General features: G+C 38.9%; 1 protein-coding gene across 1 annotated transcript; it reads right to left on the bottom strand.

Annotated features, from left to right (window-relative positions):
- Nucleotides 1–13387: 13387 nt before the first annotated feature.
- On the bottom strand, nucleotides 13388–18527 carry LOC125314758. Its single transcript, XM_048277797.1, has 7 exons — nucleotides 18490–18527; nucleotides 17867–18379; nucleotides 17605–17757; nucleotides 17480–17530; nucleotides 17079–17126; nucleotides 15130–15602; nucleotides 13388–14106 (listed from the first exon to the last, which is right to left on the bottom strand). The coding sequence occupies exons 2-7, from the start codon at nucleotides 18258–18260 to the stop codon at nucleotides 13474–13476; spliced, it is 1752 nt and encodes a 583-aa protein (XP_048133754.1). The 5' UTR covers nucleotides 18261–18379; nucleotides 18490–18527; the 3' UTR covers nucleotides 13388–13473.

The following is an 18527-nucleotide window of genomic DNA, read 5'->3' as shown; positions in this document are numbered from 1 at the left end:
GGATTTGAGTTGCAAATGGTTACCTGAGGATTGGATGGCTATATGTACTCAATCCAAGAGTAGTGGTGAGGTTGGGGGAGTGTTGGGTGATGAACAAACCGAGTCTTAGCCCTTGAGCCTTCTTCTTCTGTTTTTGCTTCCGTTGTTCGCACTTGCGATGTTGATTATGTCTCTATATGGTGCTATCGAGTTGTAATACCATGTAGTCAAGTGTGCAAGCGTCGGTGCAAGGGGTTGTGTACCAATAGTGTGATCTATCATTCAATGGGAACAACACTAGCTAGTTATAATTTGTAATGCTAATTACTTGTGGATTACATCCTCATTGTGGTTGTTAGTCTAGAGAGTGGACGTAGACTTGGGGATAAAGCTGAGCCACTACGATCTTAGTATGCTATCTTCTATGTCTTTATTATCACTACTCTTGATTACATTATCTGTTTATCAACACCTCACCCGATTACGTATTTGTTCATCGGCAGCACTCCCGATTATGTTCAACAGTTGTGCCGCTGGTGAAGTTTTAACTTGCTATGTTAAACAAATTTATTGACTGATTTAATCTATGTATCTCACTTTGATTTACTTGTCATCTGCACACACACGCTGACTTGCATCTGACACCATCCGGTACGAAGATGATTTTGCATTCCATGAAAGTTTTTTTAATCTTCAGTCAACCTATTCACCCCATCTCTAGGTTGTATTTTTTGTCCCAACATCATTTTTCTAGGCTAGGAATAAGCTTAGTTAGAATCTTAATGAAAGATCCTACATATACATTTGCTTGATCATTAGAAGACACTTTGATACCTTTAGGCTTAAAATGGTAAGTCCAGATTGCATGACCACTGAGATTAAGAATGAACTAGTTAGAGGTACAGAAATAGTGCTAATTACAGCAATGGCATAAATAAGTCCTTGACCCTAGATCTCTGGTTGCATAGAAACAAAGTGATTCTCACTTGTCGCGACTTACAAATCAGGTTTCTAGGCTAATAGATTACTAAGTTAATTAAATTAACTAACCTAGTTCGAATTCTCCCAAACTTTACCAAATCGCAGCTTAGGTTTAATTTCGTAAAGAATATTCAATATAAGTTGTCACTAATCATTTAAGGTAGGTTGATACCTAAGTAAAATAGTGAGAGATTATTTTACTTCTTCGAACTAGAGATTAGTGAGTTCGGAGACTCGGTTACGCTAAATTTCTCTAACGCCCTTTCGATACCATTCTTTCATGAAAATCATTTAACAGGTAGGTTGGATTGATTTAGTTCTAATATGCAAACGTGATCATGCGGGCGCACCGATATTATTGAACACCCAATAATCAAAGCATAAATAAATTGCAAAAAAGGAGGAATGCACTTACCTCAAGCAAACGTAAACATCTGCAATATTAAATAAAAATCGCATAGTCAATCTTAATATGATTTCTAATTAACATCAAATCAAACAATTCTTTTTTGGTTTTCTTTCTATATGAGTGCAAAACTATACTATATGAGATGCAATTGAACTACGTGCAAAATACCAACATGTAAAATATATGTCATGCAATGGATGACATAGTGATAATATCCAAGGATGATGGTAATTCATGATTAAATGAACCAAGCATTCATGCTAAATTAATTATCCTAAACATTCATACTAAATGTAATTGAATTAATGACATAGTAAGACCTATGATGTTAAATTGACACATGCGGGACATGACATACATATAATGATGCAACCTAAGTATGTGAACTAAGCATGACAATGCATACAACATGATGATGATTTTCTTTTTTGTATTTTTTCATGAAATGCGTAACTGGAAAATAAATAAAATAAAGTTCTACCCTAAGAAAGTTAACATTTAATATAAGTTAAGAAATCGATTTCTCAAGGTCTTGTCTCATATTAAAGTATTGTCTTAACATGCAATTGAAAAAAATGTTATCTAGCCTAACAAATGTTGCCCATAATGCACCTTTTTATTCTGAATTTCCAAATTAATTCACACCATACCCGGTTAATTGGGTCAGATGGTGAATTCGTCTATATAGTTACAGTCGTACCCGGGTACTCTGGGTCGGATAGTGAAACTTTATTTCTTGAAATCATCAACCCGATCCATGAGCAGTGGATGGGGTGGATGATTTCATGTGCGGACACGATCGTACGTCTAGGATGAAGTCGGATATTCGCCCCATTACACATATTCCTCGGGGCTGAGGCACATGGGCAGCATGCGGGAATAAGTACACCGTGAGTGCCATTACTTGTGCACGTCGTTCACTTGAATGCCATAACTTTCAAAACGTTCACTTGAGTGCCATAACTTTCAAAAATCGTTCACTTGAATGCTACGTCAACTTTTCCGGCGTCGACGTCGGCTTTTCCGGTTTGCCACGTCGGCTTTTCAGCCTCCACGTCAGCGATAGCACTCAAGTGAATGATTTTTGAAAGTTATGGTACTTAAGAGAACGTTTTGAAAGTTAGAACACTCAAGAGAACATCGTACAAAAGTTTTGGCACCGATAATGTACTTATCCTTGCATGCATTATAAGCAATATTTACCATTAAATGCATAGAAAATAAACAAGCCAATAAATGTCCAATGAATAAATGCAAAGATAATTCAAGGCATAAAGCAAATAAGTAAAAAGTTCAATCCGGGGCAAACGGTAGACAAAGTGCAGGATAATCTATAAGGCAATATTGTCTTATCTCTAACACAACATTGTCTTATAAGACTACATTTTCCAAATGTGTGCGAATCGTTAGAGAAAACAATAGTTGAATAAGTGGACAAGATATTCGAAATATTCGTTACCTAATTTGTGGATTTACTTTCTAGATTTTAACTACAACAGTCAGCTTGCCGATCCAGACTTGCAGAGGGTTGGTGACGGACAACGGGATGGCACCGGACCACCGGACTCGCACGAGTCGTGCGGCACGACTGACAACGTCGGCAAGGCTCGGTGGTGCTGGATCGTAGCAATGGCAGCGACAGTGGGGATTCGGCCAAGATGATCCCCCACGAGGCTTTTGTGTCGCTCGCAAAGGACGTTCGTCAAGATGGTCCCGTCCCTGTGGTGATTGGCAAACTACGCGCGGTGGGAACACGACCAGCGATGAGGGATTAAAAATGAGAATAAGTGAGACCGTGGATGTCCACAAACGCCTATGAACCGCCAGTAAAACACTGCAGCACGGCTGGATAGTCAGGGACACCAAGGTCAACACCAAAGAAAGCGCTGCAACAAGAAAAATTTGTGAGGATTGGACTAGGAAATAAATTTAGCAGTGCAAGCCTTGAGTGCAGAAACTGGACGCCGTGAGTGCAGGGAATTGAGAGCAATCGCATTGTGGGAGGGACTTGGAGATAGCAATAACACCCACGACGACGATCGTCTCAGCTGGATAGGTGCGTGGCTGTCTTGTCGTCATGACTCGGACATGCATCGACAAGGCTTCGAGATGAGTAGCGTCGTGCCTCTTGAGAGGGAAGGGAGGGGCAGAAGAGGTCTCGGTCTTCAAAGCTTGGAAAATGTGCAATGTCCTTGATCTATTCTGTGTGTTCTCTTCCCAATTTCGCGTTTTCTGCAAGTGTAATCCGTGAGCGAACCCTGGAAAAGCAATAAAACAAACGAAAGATGGAGAGATGCAAACGTGTGATTCAAGTGAAGAATCAGCCTCCCCTTTCTTGTCCTTTTCTTCCATCTCTATAACTTTCTTGTTTCCTTCGAGCCTGCCTTCTCCCTCTGATCTCTCTCTCTCTCTCTCTCTCTCTCTCTCTCTCTCTCTCTCTCTCTCTCTCTGCTGTGTACTGCAACTCTGTGCCCCCTGTTTCAAGAGGCACGTGAGGTATATATAACGTAATAACCTTGGGTTGATGGTCGGGCTTATGCTCTAATATGCTGCATTAATTCAGGGTCTGTCATAGGCTGAAACTTGATTCGAAGGAGCTCCATTTAGGACCGCCATCTTGCTGGTTTCGGCTAACTCCTATTGCACAGCTCTTTGCGGGCTCATTTGTGGGCTTCTTTAGGTCGTTAATTAATGGGGAGAAGTACAATCAAATTAGACCTGCTGGACTTGAAATCTTTAGTAGCTTCCCCATGCTGGCCGAATTACGCTTGTGGTTCGGGCCAGTCCCCACAACCGATTCCGGTCCAATAAAATACAGATGGAGAAAAGTACATTAAAAGTGCCATAACTTGTGTACGGCGTTCATTTGAGTGCCATAGCTTTTAAAACGTTAAGTGCCATAACTTTCAAAAATCGTTCACTTGAGTGCTACAGTAACTTTTCCAGCGTGCCACGTCAGCTTTTCGATGTGCTACGGTGACTTTTCCGGCGTCCACGTCAACGCGACACTCAAGTGAACAATTTTTGAAAGTTACGGCACTTAAGTAAACGTTTTAAAAGTTATGGCACTCAAGTGAACGCCGTACAAAAGTTATGGCACTTCTAATGTACTTTTCCCAATACAGATGTAATGAACAAATTAAACTATCCTAAATGCAAACTTTATGAGAAACGATTTAAATATTTTGGGTAGGTACTAAGGTTAGTTCCTAATTTTCTATTCAATTTTTCCTATGTCACGACCCGAACCCTACGAGCTCGTCGACATCCCACCTGGCCACGCTTATGTACAGTTCTCCAGGATCCAAAGGCCAACAAATTCATGCGGAAGCAAAAAAACAAATCCCCGTACAGAAACAATTAACATCACGATGACTTGGGACGGTAAAAACAAACTTATATACATATCCACACATTATGTATAATTTTCCAAACCTACGGCTTCGGAGGCCACTGTACAATCCTATGATCACTAGAACAAAAAAGATTACGTGATCGAAGCCTACTATACATTCAAAATAAAACAGCCAGCAAAAGTCAAGAGGCCAACTACCCTAGGCCTCGTCCTCGCTATCCGGTACTATATCATCTCTCGGTTCCAACTCATCCTCGTCAAGCTCAAGTGGCTGTTCCGCATCCGATGGCTCTACAACCTCCCCATCTTCTCCCGGTACCATGACCTTGGGGAATACCGAACCTTTGAGGCGGGTCATTCATACTTGAGGCAAAAGGTCTGAAAAACAACGAACCCACGACGGGGTGAGATAAAATCTCAGTAGGAAAATCTCTAACCTTAGATCAGGTCGCTAGTGCCTCCAAACACAAACTAGGCGAGCAACAATTTCCAACGACTCTTTCTTGCGCTACCCAAAAATTCCCCAATTAAATTCCAGAAAATTCCACTCTTTCTCCGAAAATTCTCACACCTTCTCAAATATTCCACGTTACTCCCCTCTCGGCGTTTCACGCCTCGGTCCGACAATAAAATATTCTACGTGCTCCAGGGCACGTTTTTAACACATCAGGCCATAATATAAATATCCACATTACTCCGAAAATTTCTCCGTTACTCCAGAAATATTCCACATCACTCCAGAATATTCCACGTCACTTCAAAATATTCCACGTTACTCCAGAAATATTCCACGTTACTCCACCGCCATCAAATAAGTTCATAACATTGAGCCTCGGACCTTTATGGAACACGGCTCTATACATATACCCGGGTCTCAGACACATAGGAATACGACCCACGGATCTCGGTCTCGGACACATAGGAACACGACCGGATCAAGTCTCGGACAATTAGTCGAACACGACTCACTTTGGTCTCGGACGACTTAATTGAACACGACTTTCTTACTTTCTCGGTCTCGGATAATCAGACGAATACGGCTCACTTTGGCCTCAGACGACTTGATTGAATACGACCATCATACTTTCTCGGTCTCAGACAATCAGACGAATACGGCTCACTTTGGCCTCAGACGACTTGATTGAATACGACCTTCTCATTTCCTCGGTCTCAGACAATCGGACGAATACGGCTCACTTTGGCCTCAGACGACTTGATTGAATACGACCTTCTCATTTTCTTAGAATAGTTCGGGACCACGTGATTCACTCACGTTAGAGAATTAATAGTTCGGGATCACCCGATTAATTCACACTAATTCAAATATTAATTCAGACTACCCGATCAATTAATACCGCCATAGTATCCAATCCACGTCATGCGACCATATTACGCTAACGTAGCAATATCTAAATCACGCGCCACTAAAATTATACTAACGTGGAAATTTATCACGGCCGAACAATAATAATTTTCTAACATATAATTAATTCACGACCATAGTACTATACTATAATAATGTCACATTTAATTAGCACCGTGGCATAACGACTTTATGTCACATAAAAGTAACCCTAGTTAATATATTAACTAACCATGGTTCAAAATTAACTAGAGTCAAATACTAACCTAACCATGATTAATAAATAGCATAAAGCAACCATAGTTGAACAAAAAGTAACTAGGGTTGGTAGAGTAACCATGGTCAAACTTTGACCAAACAAATATCCTCTTGCATTTACTATTCATTGCAAGAACAAGCCTTCTTTCTCCTCAAATCTGCAATTTTCGTCCAGCCCCTCCACAAGCTCAAATCCAACACTTTTCTTCATCAAAAATTCACAATTTCATGGTCTTTTAGCAACCTAACCACCTAATTTAGGTTTAGAAACAATCCTACCTCAAAAACTCGCAAAAACATCCGTTGAACGGTTGAGGAAAAGCCCGAACCAATCGGCGATTCCGGCGATCCTTGCACGGCCGGCGACTTGGCGACGATCTAGCGACTCCAAGAGCTCCAAAGCGACACCAAAGAATGCTTGAAGAATTTTCGGCAACGGAGGGTGAGAGAGAGGGTGTTCGGCCAAGTGAGGGAGAGGGAGAGGGAGAGGGAGAGTGAGGTAGAGAGAAAGTGAGCTAGAGAGAGAGAGAGTTCTTGGATAATGAAGAAGAAGAGGCCAATATAATAATTAATATAGGTTAATAATAATTAATTATGCCCACAAAATCAAGAGAAAAAAAATAAAATAATTATCTCCCCTCATTGACTAGTCAATCTCGGCCAAAAGGGGAAATGGCCAAAATACCCTTCGTTCCAAGTGAAAAATAGGGTATTTTTCGAGGGCAAATGGGTCCTTTTCCATACCCAGTCCAAATCTACTTTTCCCGAACCTCTTTGGGGCGAACCGCGAAGGAATTTCACATAGGATGAGGAAACGTCCAAAATTTTTATTTATTGAAACCCCCGAAGGTTCGACGTCAAATTCCGAAGCTCGGTTCGTGACCAATCTCGATCAATATAATTTTCAGCGTATCTCAAACTAACGGGCGGCTTTTAGGAGTTACGCGTATCGACCCGTGATTAAAATCACGTTTAAGAATTACTCGAGCCATGGCGACCTTGGTTGTCATTCAATTGCGAGGGTCAATCACTAGTCCCGATGGACACGATCGTTAGAAAATAATTTAGGGACGTTCGGAACCCATACGAGGTCAAACGGAATCACCCGTGATCCAAGCGTAGGGTATTATCCAAATCGTTCCTTAATCATTCTAGGATCAGCCTATATTGGTCCAGAATATTCCCTCGATAATTTTCATGGCCAAAGAGTCAATCCAGGATCAAGTTCTTAGGTCCACGTACTTGATTTTCCTAGCTAGCCATTCCCATTTGATTAGTCCGCTCGAGAGGGATCAACTCCGAGTGAGATTAGACTGAAATACATCAATGAGACCTTTCATTTATTCAAAGCTTCAAAAGTGAGTCGGAATTCAGGATGTCACATCCTAAATGATTTAACAAAAATTTAGGTGTCAACATCGCTCACTTTGACTGGATTTCTAGCCGACCTTTAAAAATGGCTAGTGGTGACTCCTAAAAAATACTTTGGTCGTAAAAGAATTATAAAAAAAAAATGTTTCGAACTTCCGCATAAGTTATGGGAATTGGGAGCACCACCGCCCTTGAAATGATGAGCCTTTTGGGTCGTCTTGATGGACCAATCGTTGCTCACGTTCTAGGGAAAGTACCTTACTTTGATGTGCCCCCGTTCAGATTCAGGAGTGTCGCGGCAATAATAGTTACTTTGAAAGTTATATTCCATGAATTGAGTGTAACGTGATACTAAAGTTCAAACATAATTGCCTATGTACATATAAATTTTAATTTGAAGTATCCATAAGATGAAATTTTAAATTGATCAGATCATTCTATAAATAGATGTTTGGCAACAAGGTAGGGAAACATAATTCCACATAGAAATTGTCCATATGCTTTGAGGAAACACATTATCATATCGGCCCCGGCGCAATCAACCCTAACGAAGACCTATGCCCTCAATTCAAATTTGATCTCATCCTCACTTCCAAATGTCCTCGGCATGAAAGATGCTAGGTCCATCAGTAGATTTAACCATCCGGTATAGCAGGGGAAGCTGTAGTAATAGGAATAAAACCACGGGGAGAGAGGTCAGCAAAGTAATGGGAATGAGAACCCACTCCAGCCTCTTATCCAACACAATCGTGGGAGCTGCATCGAAGGCCACCACCATGAAAGCCAAGGAGAGGAAGAGAAAACAAAGGCCCATTATGATCTTCTTAGGCAATGAATCAAGAAAATCTTGCTGCTTATACGGCAAAGTTAAGATGGCTAGGAATAGCAAGATGGCCATCACGGAGGAGAACAAACCGAAGGCATCCGAAATTGGGAAAATCAAGAGAACCTCCTACCCTAACAACAAGGGGGCTCTAGTATTGCTATCATTGCCTTCAAGCATAGTGAAAACAGCAAAGAACGGCACTAAGGCAATTAGAGTTGAAACGAGCATATATGAATTTGTTGTGTCCTTCAACCACTTCTCTCCATTCTCAACCAACGTTTTGTGATTCTCCATGAATAACTGCCAATATGTTTTGCCATCTATATTGTCGGTTATTGCATCAGAGATAACCCACTTTTCCACAGCCTATGCATAAGAGTGTCAAACATGAGTTACAATAAGTGGGTTAGTTACTAAAATATTTCAGAAAAGAGCATACACCAGAACATCTCAAGGAAATGAAGACTTATTCAATGCCTATGGTTCGTTTATTTGAGTGAAAGTATTTTTCGAGAATGGATTTTCTGGACTTTCACTCAATTGATTCTCCAAAAATGACTTAGTCAATAGAAAATTCATGCATAAAATAATGAAAGTGAACTCCTAAATCTAAAGAGATGAAAACACTTTTCGGAACTGCTCATCTTGAATTTTTTAATTTTTAGTTTATTTATTTATCTTTTATAATTTTTTTAAGTTTTTTCCATTTACTTTCTTTGTTTTTTTTCTTCTTCCTCTAGCGGTTGCTGAGCCTATATGATGGTTAGCAACTAGCCATACCAAATCGAGCCTTGCTATATCCGATGAGCTCAAGCTCACCCGAGGCCGGTGAGGCTTGACTTTGCCAGTTGGCCAAAGAGACTCAAGCTCGCTTGAGGTCGGTGAGCTCAAGCTTGAGCTCAAGCCTCGTCGGATCTGGTGAAGCTCGACCTCATTGTTGACATCTAATTTTTGATTTTTAGTAAATCATTCATTTAAGTATAAAATGAGAATTATCATAGTTCTCACAAAAATTAATTTCTCATGCACTGCATATTTACTTTTTGTTAGTCATGTATATCATTGCATTCAGGCGAGAGGCAAAGCAATTGAGCTCAATTTGACAAAGGACTGGACTAGGTTTAGTTTGGATTTTTCGGCAGTCAAGAAGGAGTGTGCCGAAAATTAACAAGGCCATTGGAATAATTTTGAGCTTAAATCAGCCCATTTAGTGTTTAATTTGGGAAAATCTTTTTAATTAAAAATGTCCATTAATTGAAAAAAAAATCTTCATGGACGAATATTTTGTCTCCGGATCAAATTGCGATTATCATAAGTTGAGGGACAATTTTGCAAATAATGAAAATAACACGTAAATCCTAGCTTACCATTATAAATACACACGTAGGGTTCACATTCGAGGGGAGGTCGGCAAAATTTTTCTGTACACAAAGCCATAGGTTTCACGTGAGAAAGCCAAGCGAGGAAGAAAGTCCTTGTCGACCCCAGTTCCTTCACGTCTGCCCTTGTGCCGCGACGTAAATTGTTCCAGTTGATTAGCTCTACTGAGGAACCAGTGCCTCTCGAGTTGAAGATTTGAAGTCATGGTCTCAGGAGGTGAGGTTTTGTCTTTTTCCTTTTTGTCACATCTTGCTGACCAAAATCGGAGATTGAAGTTAGAGAGGGCCATGGTTACATGATCCAAAACAGAAGACTCCAAAAAGGCAAAAAAGACAAAAGAAACGTGACAAGGTGGAAGTTCTGGCCTGAGTATCCACGAGAAGACTACTGCTTGTGTTAACAAATTCCTAGCTTGTAGTTGTGTTGACTGAGGTTTGTCGTTGGTGTCACCGCGAGCACCAAATCCCGTGAGCCGACGCCACCCTCCCAAGAACCGTCGCTGACTTCACAAACTGCTACTGCTTGGTGCGAGTTTAGCTACTGTCCAGAGGTGAATTAGCTGCTGTCCGGTGGTGTCTAGCTGCAGTTCGGGGCTGTTCGAGGTCAAAAAACTGCATCTTTTCGAATGATTTTCACTAATTATCAAGCGCAGGTTTTGCTTGTGGTTCGGGAACGATTACTACATTTTCTTAGCACAAAATACTTGTTGTTTTGTGCTGATTAAAGTCCAAATTGCTCGATGGAAATCCCTCTTGGCCGAACCTTCCTAGGCGTGCAACATCCCGTAGCCGTTTGGTTCAATCATCCCAAGTTTGGTGTGCAAGTATTCGGTTCAAGCTTGGATCAGGTATAATATGTGGATGAGGTGGTGCACGTTGGATTTTTCACAAGCAAAAGGGATATAAGCTTCCAAGGCCAACAATGCCATCATTGTTCATCGTGTTCTCTCCATGAACCTGCTGGCCGTGCGCTACCGATCATCACCGAGTTTGAGGTCAAGTCATGAAGCAACTGACCCGCGAGCCTCATAGAAGCCATACGCGAATCCCTCCGTCGAGCATCGAGCCATCAATCGAACCGATCCGCCAATTCAAACTTGGAAAGGAAATTCTGCATACAAGGAGATAGTGAAGTTCTCGCAATCCGCAAGTCCCCTCCGAGTCGATCCATCAAGATTCAAATTTGGAAAGTCGATTTCCAAAATTAGGTAAAATTTTGATCTGAATTCGATTTGGATATTCATTTCCCTAATTTGGATGATTTGCCATATCATGCCATATATTTACATATCTTGCATTGCATAAAGTGGATATCTTTTCAAAATACAGTTTGATTAGGACATCTCTCCTAATCCGCAACTTGCCATATAATCGACAAGGTCCACCTTTAAAATTATTGATGGAATACTCGATTAGGAAGGATTTCAGTTCTATCGTTAATCGTAGGATTACGAATTAAATATTGGACTCAAATATTCGCGAAATATTTCAGAACTTGATTGATATATCCACTTTCTTGATGGACATTGATTGGCATATTCACTTTCCTCATTTGATTTTAATTGTTTGATTGTCATATTTTTTGGAAAATATCCGTTAATCTTGAAAATTCTAAAAAATTGCATTCATTCACTTTGCATATTTGAAAATTGCATCTTTTAAAAAATAACATCATGTAAATATTACATATCTAGTTCTTTTTTAAAAAATAGGTTATATTGCATACTAGAATAGAAATTGCATGTTTAAATAGAATCTTATGTTTAGAATGATATATCTTCAATACATTAGGGTTTAGGTCAATGTAAATTCTAAAATATGCAAGATAAAAATTATTTTGGCATAGTTCTATTTTAGGAAATAAATTCATCCGAAAATAAAAAAAAAAATTCATCTTTGCCACGTCATCTTGCCATGTCATCTTTGCCACGTCATCCATGCCACGTCATTCATCTTTGCTATGTCATCTCATACCATGTCATATAGGTTGCATGTTAGTTTGCATTGCATGTAGAATTATATGCTTAGGTTAGTTTAATTGATTCCAACATCACGTAATCAATTTAATTAAACTATAAGCATATCTTTATACATTAGTTTAAAATTGCATATTTAAAAATTTTTAATTCATACATCACGAAGTTAATTTTCATTTGCATGTCATCTTTTGCATGTCATTTGGCTTAGTCTTGCATTTGCATCACGACATTGCATCACATTTAGTATAGTCTTTCATGCATTCATATAAAAATCAAAAATAAAAAAAATAATAATTTTGTATGGCGCATGCTCTCTTGATTATATTGACTTCCGAATGTTCATTAATTGATTGTGCATCCGCATGATAACCTTTGTTAGTGACTTAGGTTAAAATCAATTAATGTTGCCTTCTCAAATGATTTTTCATGAAATAAAATGGTACCGTAAGGGCGTTAGAGTAATCTGGTGTAATCAAGTCCTCGAACTCTTAATCTCCGGTTCGTAGGAATAAAATAGTTCTCCCGCTATTTTATTTAGGTTTCTAATCGACTTACCATAAATGATTAGTGGTGGCTCCAAAATTAAAATACATTGGATGTAAATCAATTGAACCTTAAGTTGCGATTTGGTATGGACTTGGAAGAGTCCGAGTTAGGTTAATTAAATAATTAACCTAATAATCCGTTAGCCTGGAAATTTCCTGAATTTTTAGGTCGCGACACTCATGTGGAAGGTTGCTGGCCATCGCTGAGGCCCGATGACCTGCGAAGAAAGAAGAAAAATAAAACTATTAAAATTTAAAATTAAAATTAGATTAACATATTATTTAACATTAAAATAATATAATTTTAAATTTTAAATTTTTGGTTTTTCGGTCTCAGATAAAGTCATGATATTGAAATCATTTTTCAAATGAGATCCAAGTGAATGAAAACATTTTTGGTCACATATCGCCAAACAAAGGAAAAGAAATCGTTTTCTTCCAAATTGATTTTTCAAAAATCATTTCTTTTTTCATGGAATTTTCTCGCAAATAAATGCACCCTAAATTCAAAATTGCCTGCAACTGAAGTCTATTTTTTGGGCTCTATTTTTTATACTGCGGCTAGGGTTTCTTTTGGTTTTGTATTTGAGGATTTTCCTTATGTGAGAGACGAGCGAGCCGTGTGCTTTTGTTCGATCGAAAATCGACTTCTGTAATCTGTACTCTCTTTGATCATAGTGGAATTTCGTTTTGCCTCGCCCGTAGACGTAGATCACCTTGATCGAACCACGTAAATCCTTGTGTTATGTGTTCGCTTGCGCATTTGTTTTTCCAACAAATAGAGACAACGACGAACCGCACTGACGAACCGCCTTGATCATGAATAATTTCACGATCAAAACAGCATTTTACCTTTAACATTTTGAATTAATCAAATCATTCTATAAATAGATCTTTAGTAACAAGACACGGTAACATAATGCATAGTAATTGTTCAAACACTTAGGAAATGCATTTAGGATCGCATTAGCCCCGCTACATCCAGAAAACTATAATGAAGACATGCCCCTTCAATTCAAATTCATCAATCACCGATCTTGTTCGGTATATTTGACTCCATCCCAAATGGCCTCGGGACGAAAGATGCTGGGTCCATAAGTGGATTTAACCATTTGCAATAGCAAGGGAAGCTGCAGTCCAACGAATAAAGCCACGGGGAAAGAGGCCAACAAAGTAATGGGAATTAGAACCCACTCCATTCTCTTATCCAGCACAATTGTGAGAGTCGCAGTGAAGGCCACCAGCATGAAAGCCAAGGAGAGGAAGAGAAAACAAAGCCCCATTATGATCTTCTTAGGCAACAAGTAGAGAAAATCTTGTGCCTCATATCGAGAAGTTAAGATAGCTAGGAATAGCAAGATGGCCATCACGGAGGAGAACAAACCTAGTGCATCCGAAATTGCAAAAACAAGGACAGAGTCTCGTCCTAACAATACTGGGACTCCAGTTTTGTCATCATTGCCCCCGGGCACGGTGAAAGCAGCAGCGAACAATACCGTGGCAATTAAAGTTGAGACGAGCATACATGAATTTGCTGTGTCCTTCATCCACTTTTCTCCACTCTTAAGCAAATCTTGGTGCTCCTCCACGAATCTAGCCCAAAATGTTTTCCCACCGAAGTAGCCGAGTGCCGGGTAACGGGTACTCCGGCTTTCCACAGCCTATGCATAGAACTCACAAAATTGGAGTTTCAATAAGTAGATAAATTGTCCAAACTTTTCAAAAAAAAAAAAATGACGAGGGCACATCTCAAGGAGATTACGACTTATCCAACACTTGATGCGAAATTGTTTCGAGGTCAAGTCCATCATTGCTGGCACAATTTCAAAGGTCACTCACTTCGGAGCTTGATGGCTTTGTGCTTCAAATTAGTTGAATAATACACACATGAAAAGCACTATGTTTTTACTTACTAATGAATCATGTTTAGTGAAATTTGGAGTCTTCTAGAAGAATTTATGAAAAAAATATGGAGAAAATTGTCCAAAAAACCTAAACCTATTGTACGATGGCTAAATCAATTCTAAAACTTTTAATTATTCTGCTAAATTAAGGATAAATACCACGAAAAACCCTAAATTTGCACACGAGTGATAAATTTACTCCAAACTATTTTCTTTTTATCACAAAAAATTCCAAACTGGTGCATTCGTGACAAATTTATCCCAAACTATTTTTTAACATAAAATATCCTAAATTAATACACCCATGACAAATTTGCTGCAGATTTTTTATCCAAAAAACAGGCAAATTGTTATACTTGTAACAAATGTACCCTTTGTTAGTTTCTATTAAATTTGGTTAATACTACGAAAAACATCAAATATGACAACCATAGGGTAAAAACCCCAATCATGTACACCCAGCAATTGTCATATATCATTAAACTCAGCAATTTGATTGTAAAATTTAACAGAAACTAACAAAGGGTAAATTTATCATAAGTGCACTAGTTTGGGGTAAATTTATCACAGGTGTACCAGTTTGAAGTTATTTGTGCTCAAAATAATAGTTTCGGATAAATTTGTTACATGTATACCTATTTAGGGTTTTTTCTGATATTAACCCATAAATTAATGAAAAAAAAAGGAGCTCCTTAACCAAAATAGGAATGAAAATAGCGTGGTCTTATGAGAATTATCATTATGCGCGGTTGTTAAATATATGAAAGGAAAGATATTTACCTTGTACCATTGGAGTTCTCTCTGCATTTGAAAAGCGGCGCCCGCCACGTTAGTTACAACATTGAAACTAGAGTAGTACTCTGCTGCTGCATGCTGATACTGTGTTGCTTCTTCCATTATCACCCCCGATAGTTCCAATGGTGCTCGAACAAATGACAACTGATTGGTTGAGGTTTCCTTCAAAAAGAGTCTGACAATTCTTTCTTGGCGATAGTGCACAGCCGTCAAAATATGTATTGCCAACCTATTATCATCGGGCGACAGCCAAATATCCTCCGGGAAAAATTGAATACATAGCTTCATGATTTCAGTGATTCCCCTAGCTGTAGCTTCACCCAACGTATCTCCTTGTACTAAAAAATTAGTGATCTCGGTAGTTCTACTACGGGAGAACGCAATGCAAACTTGTTTTGCCAACTCAATCGTTACCATGTGTCCCAGCTTCACCTCATGAGTCCTCTTGATTATGGGAACTACAGAATGTTAAAGAAAAAATGAAAACAAAAAACAGAGGTGGCGATTGGATTTTACTTTAAAAAATAGGGTAGTCCAGCTTTGCATCCCAATTTTGTTATCACACACAACAGTGTTCTAGTAGTCGTATTTTCCACATTTGGAGGTTGGGCTGGTAGTGGTGGGTGATTGGGAAAACGATCTCATTCTTTCTAATTTTTTTTACTCTTTTAGAAAAGCTATTTTGATCTTTCTCTTCCTTGGGATTTTGTCCTCTAATGCAAAGTGTGAGTTTTAGTAATTGCTGATGCAAAGTACAAAAAAATAAAATAAAAAAGGTTGTGAAATCTTTTTTGGCATTTGCCAAGAAAACGTTTATATCATGTCTGGATGAAAATAAATAGTTGGATATGAAGAGAGTAGAAGTGATTAGAGGGCGAAGAAAGTGGTCTTCCTTGAATTTCAAACAAGGCTTAGATGTCACAGTAGTCTTTGCATATATGAGATTATTCATATGCATAGCAGCTAGTAATAAAAATATCATATCAACCGTACAATCCATTGTATTGTCATTTATGCTCAGCACAAGAGCAAAAAAATTTTGCTAAAAATTTACATCTCGAACAAAATCAAAACTTCCACATCAGGTCACATAATGGTATGTGACGTTGGAGTTCACTTGTTACACCCAAATGACATAGTGAGTAGAGTTGACTTGACTCCACTGTAAAATAACTTTTTAATATGATAAGCACACGCAACGACACTACACTTCGGTTCCCTTTTTGTTCTTTGACAAAAATGGAAGAATTAGGGACAAGGGTAAAGTGTATTTCGGGTGCAAAGGTTGTGAATAAGTTTTGGGATCTTTTTTAGTAAGTGGTCCAGCGTCTTGTGTAATCTTAAGAGCACATCCTCCCACATCAGCCTGATGTATTTAGGATGTAATTTTTTAGAGTGTTTCTATCGAATCTGAGATATACGATTATAAAAAGAGGAGAAAGCTCCTTTGTTATATCTAACGAACAGCTTGTTGGTCTAGGATATGACACCTAGGGTGAAATTCTGGGATGCAATTGGAATTTGGTGAATATGTGAAATCTTTCAAAATATAAAAATATCAACACATAAAATATTATATAACTTTGTTTCAGTTTAAATTACTTTTTGAATGATTTTTATTAGATACATTGACCGTGTCCAGAATTGGTACATAATAATTTACACATTCACTGTTTTTTTTATACGTGGAAAATTTCAAGTACAAAACCAACTTCAAACACGCTTGTCAAAAGCTCATCCAATCACGAATGTCACAGTTTTCTTTTCACACAGGAAGTAGGGCTACCAAGAGTTCTTTTTCCAAATTATGGCAAAGGACTAAGTAGGAGCCTTTTTTTACTTATAAAAGAAGTCCACAACAAATAAGCCAAAGACTATTAGTTGGAGAGAGAGGGACTGAGTAGAGATGGTATCTTGATAAAATGGATGCGTACCTACAATTTTGGCGGCATTCCAAATTGACCTTGTGAGACATTGAAGCGCTACAGTCAAGTTGCAAAGAAAAACCGGGTTACTATGTATGTATATATATGTGTGTGTGTATAAGACCTCGTAATTCGCTTGTTACTTTGTCCAATCAATTAAGTTGTACGATACTTATCTACTTGATTGAATCAGATGTTGTTCACAGGAAATACCCGATCCATAAAGCAGTGTGATTTCAGGCCATTATGCAAGGAAAACTAGGTCAAGGAACCAGAATATATCCTATGCAGAAACAATCATTTCCAGTTTCTTTTGCTAATATGGAGGGAATCAATGTAAGAAAATTGACTTAAAGTTCAAAATCATGAAAGGTCCTAAGATAATGCCCGATAGCAAAATGCATACCCACCCGGATCCGAACTTTTATTTGTTGGTTCGTAGTTCAAGTCCACCGGAATACCTTCAATTCAGAGACAAAAGTGCAGGTGATCAGCCAATTAGTAATGAAGGGATGCGAGTGCAGAAAGTACGGACATTTGTATATCAATGCTTCCAAGACACTCAGCCTGGTTCCACTGGGAAAGTGAGACTCCATCCTCGCCAACATGTCCAGTATAGATATGTTGTGAGTTGTGCTTCTCATGGAAATTAAGTGAGGGTATTTCTTGACTAGATAAAGGGTGATATCTGTCCGAATTTACCAGCAAAGTTGATCAGAAAAATAAATCAAGTCTAGAATGAAGGAGGAAAAATACAAACTAGATGGTATTAAGATAAAGAGCAATGGTGATCTTACCATGGTGGCCAGAGTGGGTGAGATCTAAAATGGTATCAATGGCAGATTGACTGCTAAAGGGCTGACTTGGCCCATTGTCTGTCGTACTTTTTGCCAGGAACCAGGTAATCTCCTTATGCATAGAAGCTTCTTTAGCAGATATTCCCAAAGGAACCCGTCCTTCATTATCTGCAAGTTGCGTCAAATTAGGATTACTTCTAACTAGTGCCTCCACCATCCTGATTCTCCCACACAGGACAGAATTGTGGAGAGCTGTGCGGCCATTACAATCAACCGTTTCAAGCACTTCCGGATACGGAGACAAGAGCTTAATCAGGTTCTCCACAAATTGGTCTTGTGCACTCAGAGTGGCCAAGTGAAGCACTGTTTGTGATTTGCTTGTTATTTTGGCCATCTTCGAAGCAGAATCTCGTTCGAAGAATCTTTTAGCAGATTCCCAATCACCCTTGAATGCAGCTTGCAACAATGGTCGGTAATAGTGATATTGTCCATCCGCTTCCTCTTGCAATATTTCTGAAATAGTTGCGAACTTTTCAGGCCATTTTGTTAAACCCGTTTTCCTTGAAGATCCACCCCTGAGATTAATTTTACACTGAAATTACTCTTTTTGAGGGATAACGCACCCGAAGCACCTCTGGATTGAGAAGGAGCTGATCCAACG

Source organism: Rhodamnia argentea, chromosome 4, assembly GCF_020921035.1.
Source record: "Rhodamnia argentea isolate NSW1041297 chromosome 4, ASM2092103v1, whole genome shotgun sequence".
In the NCBI taxonomy this organism is placed as follows: domain Eukaryota; kingdom Viridiplantae; phylum Streptophyta; class Magnoliopsida; order Myrtales; family Myrtaceae; genus Rhodamnia; species Rhodamnia argentea.
Note: the sequence above shows the minus strand (reverse complement) of the source record. Positions and strands in the feature narration are given on the sequence as shown.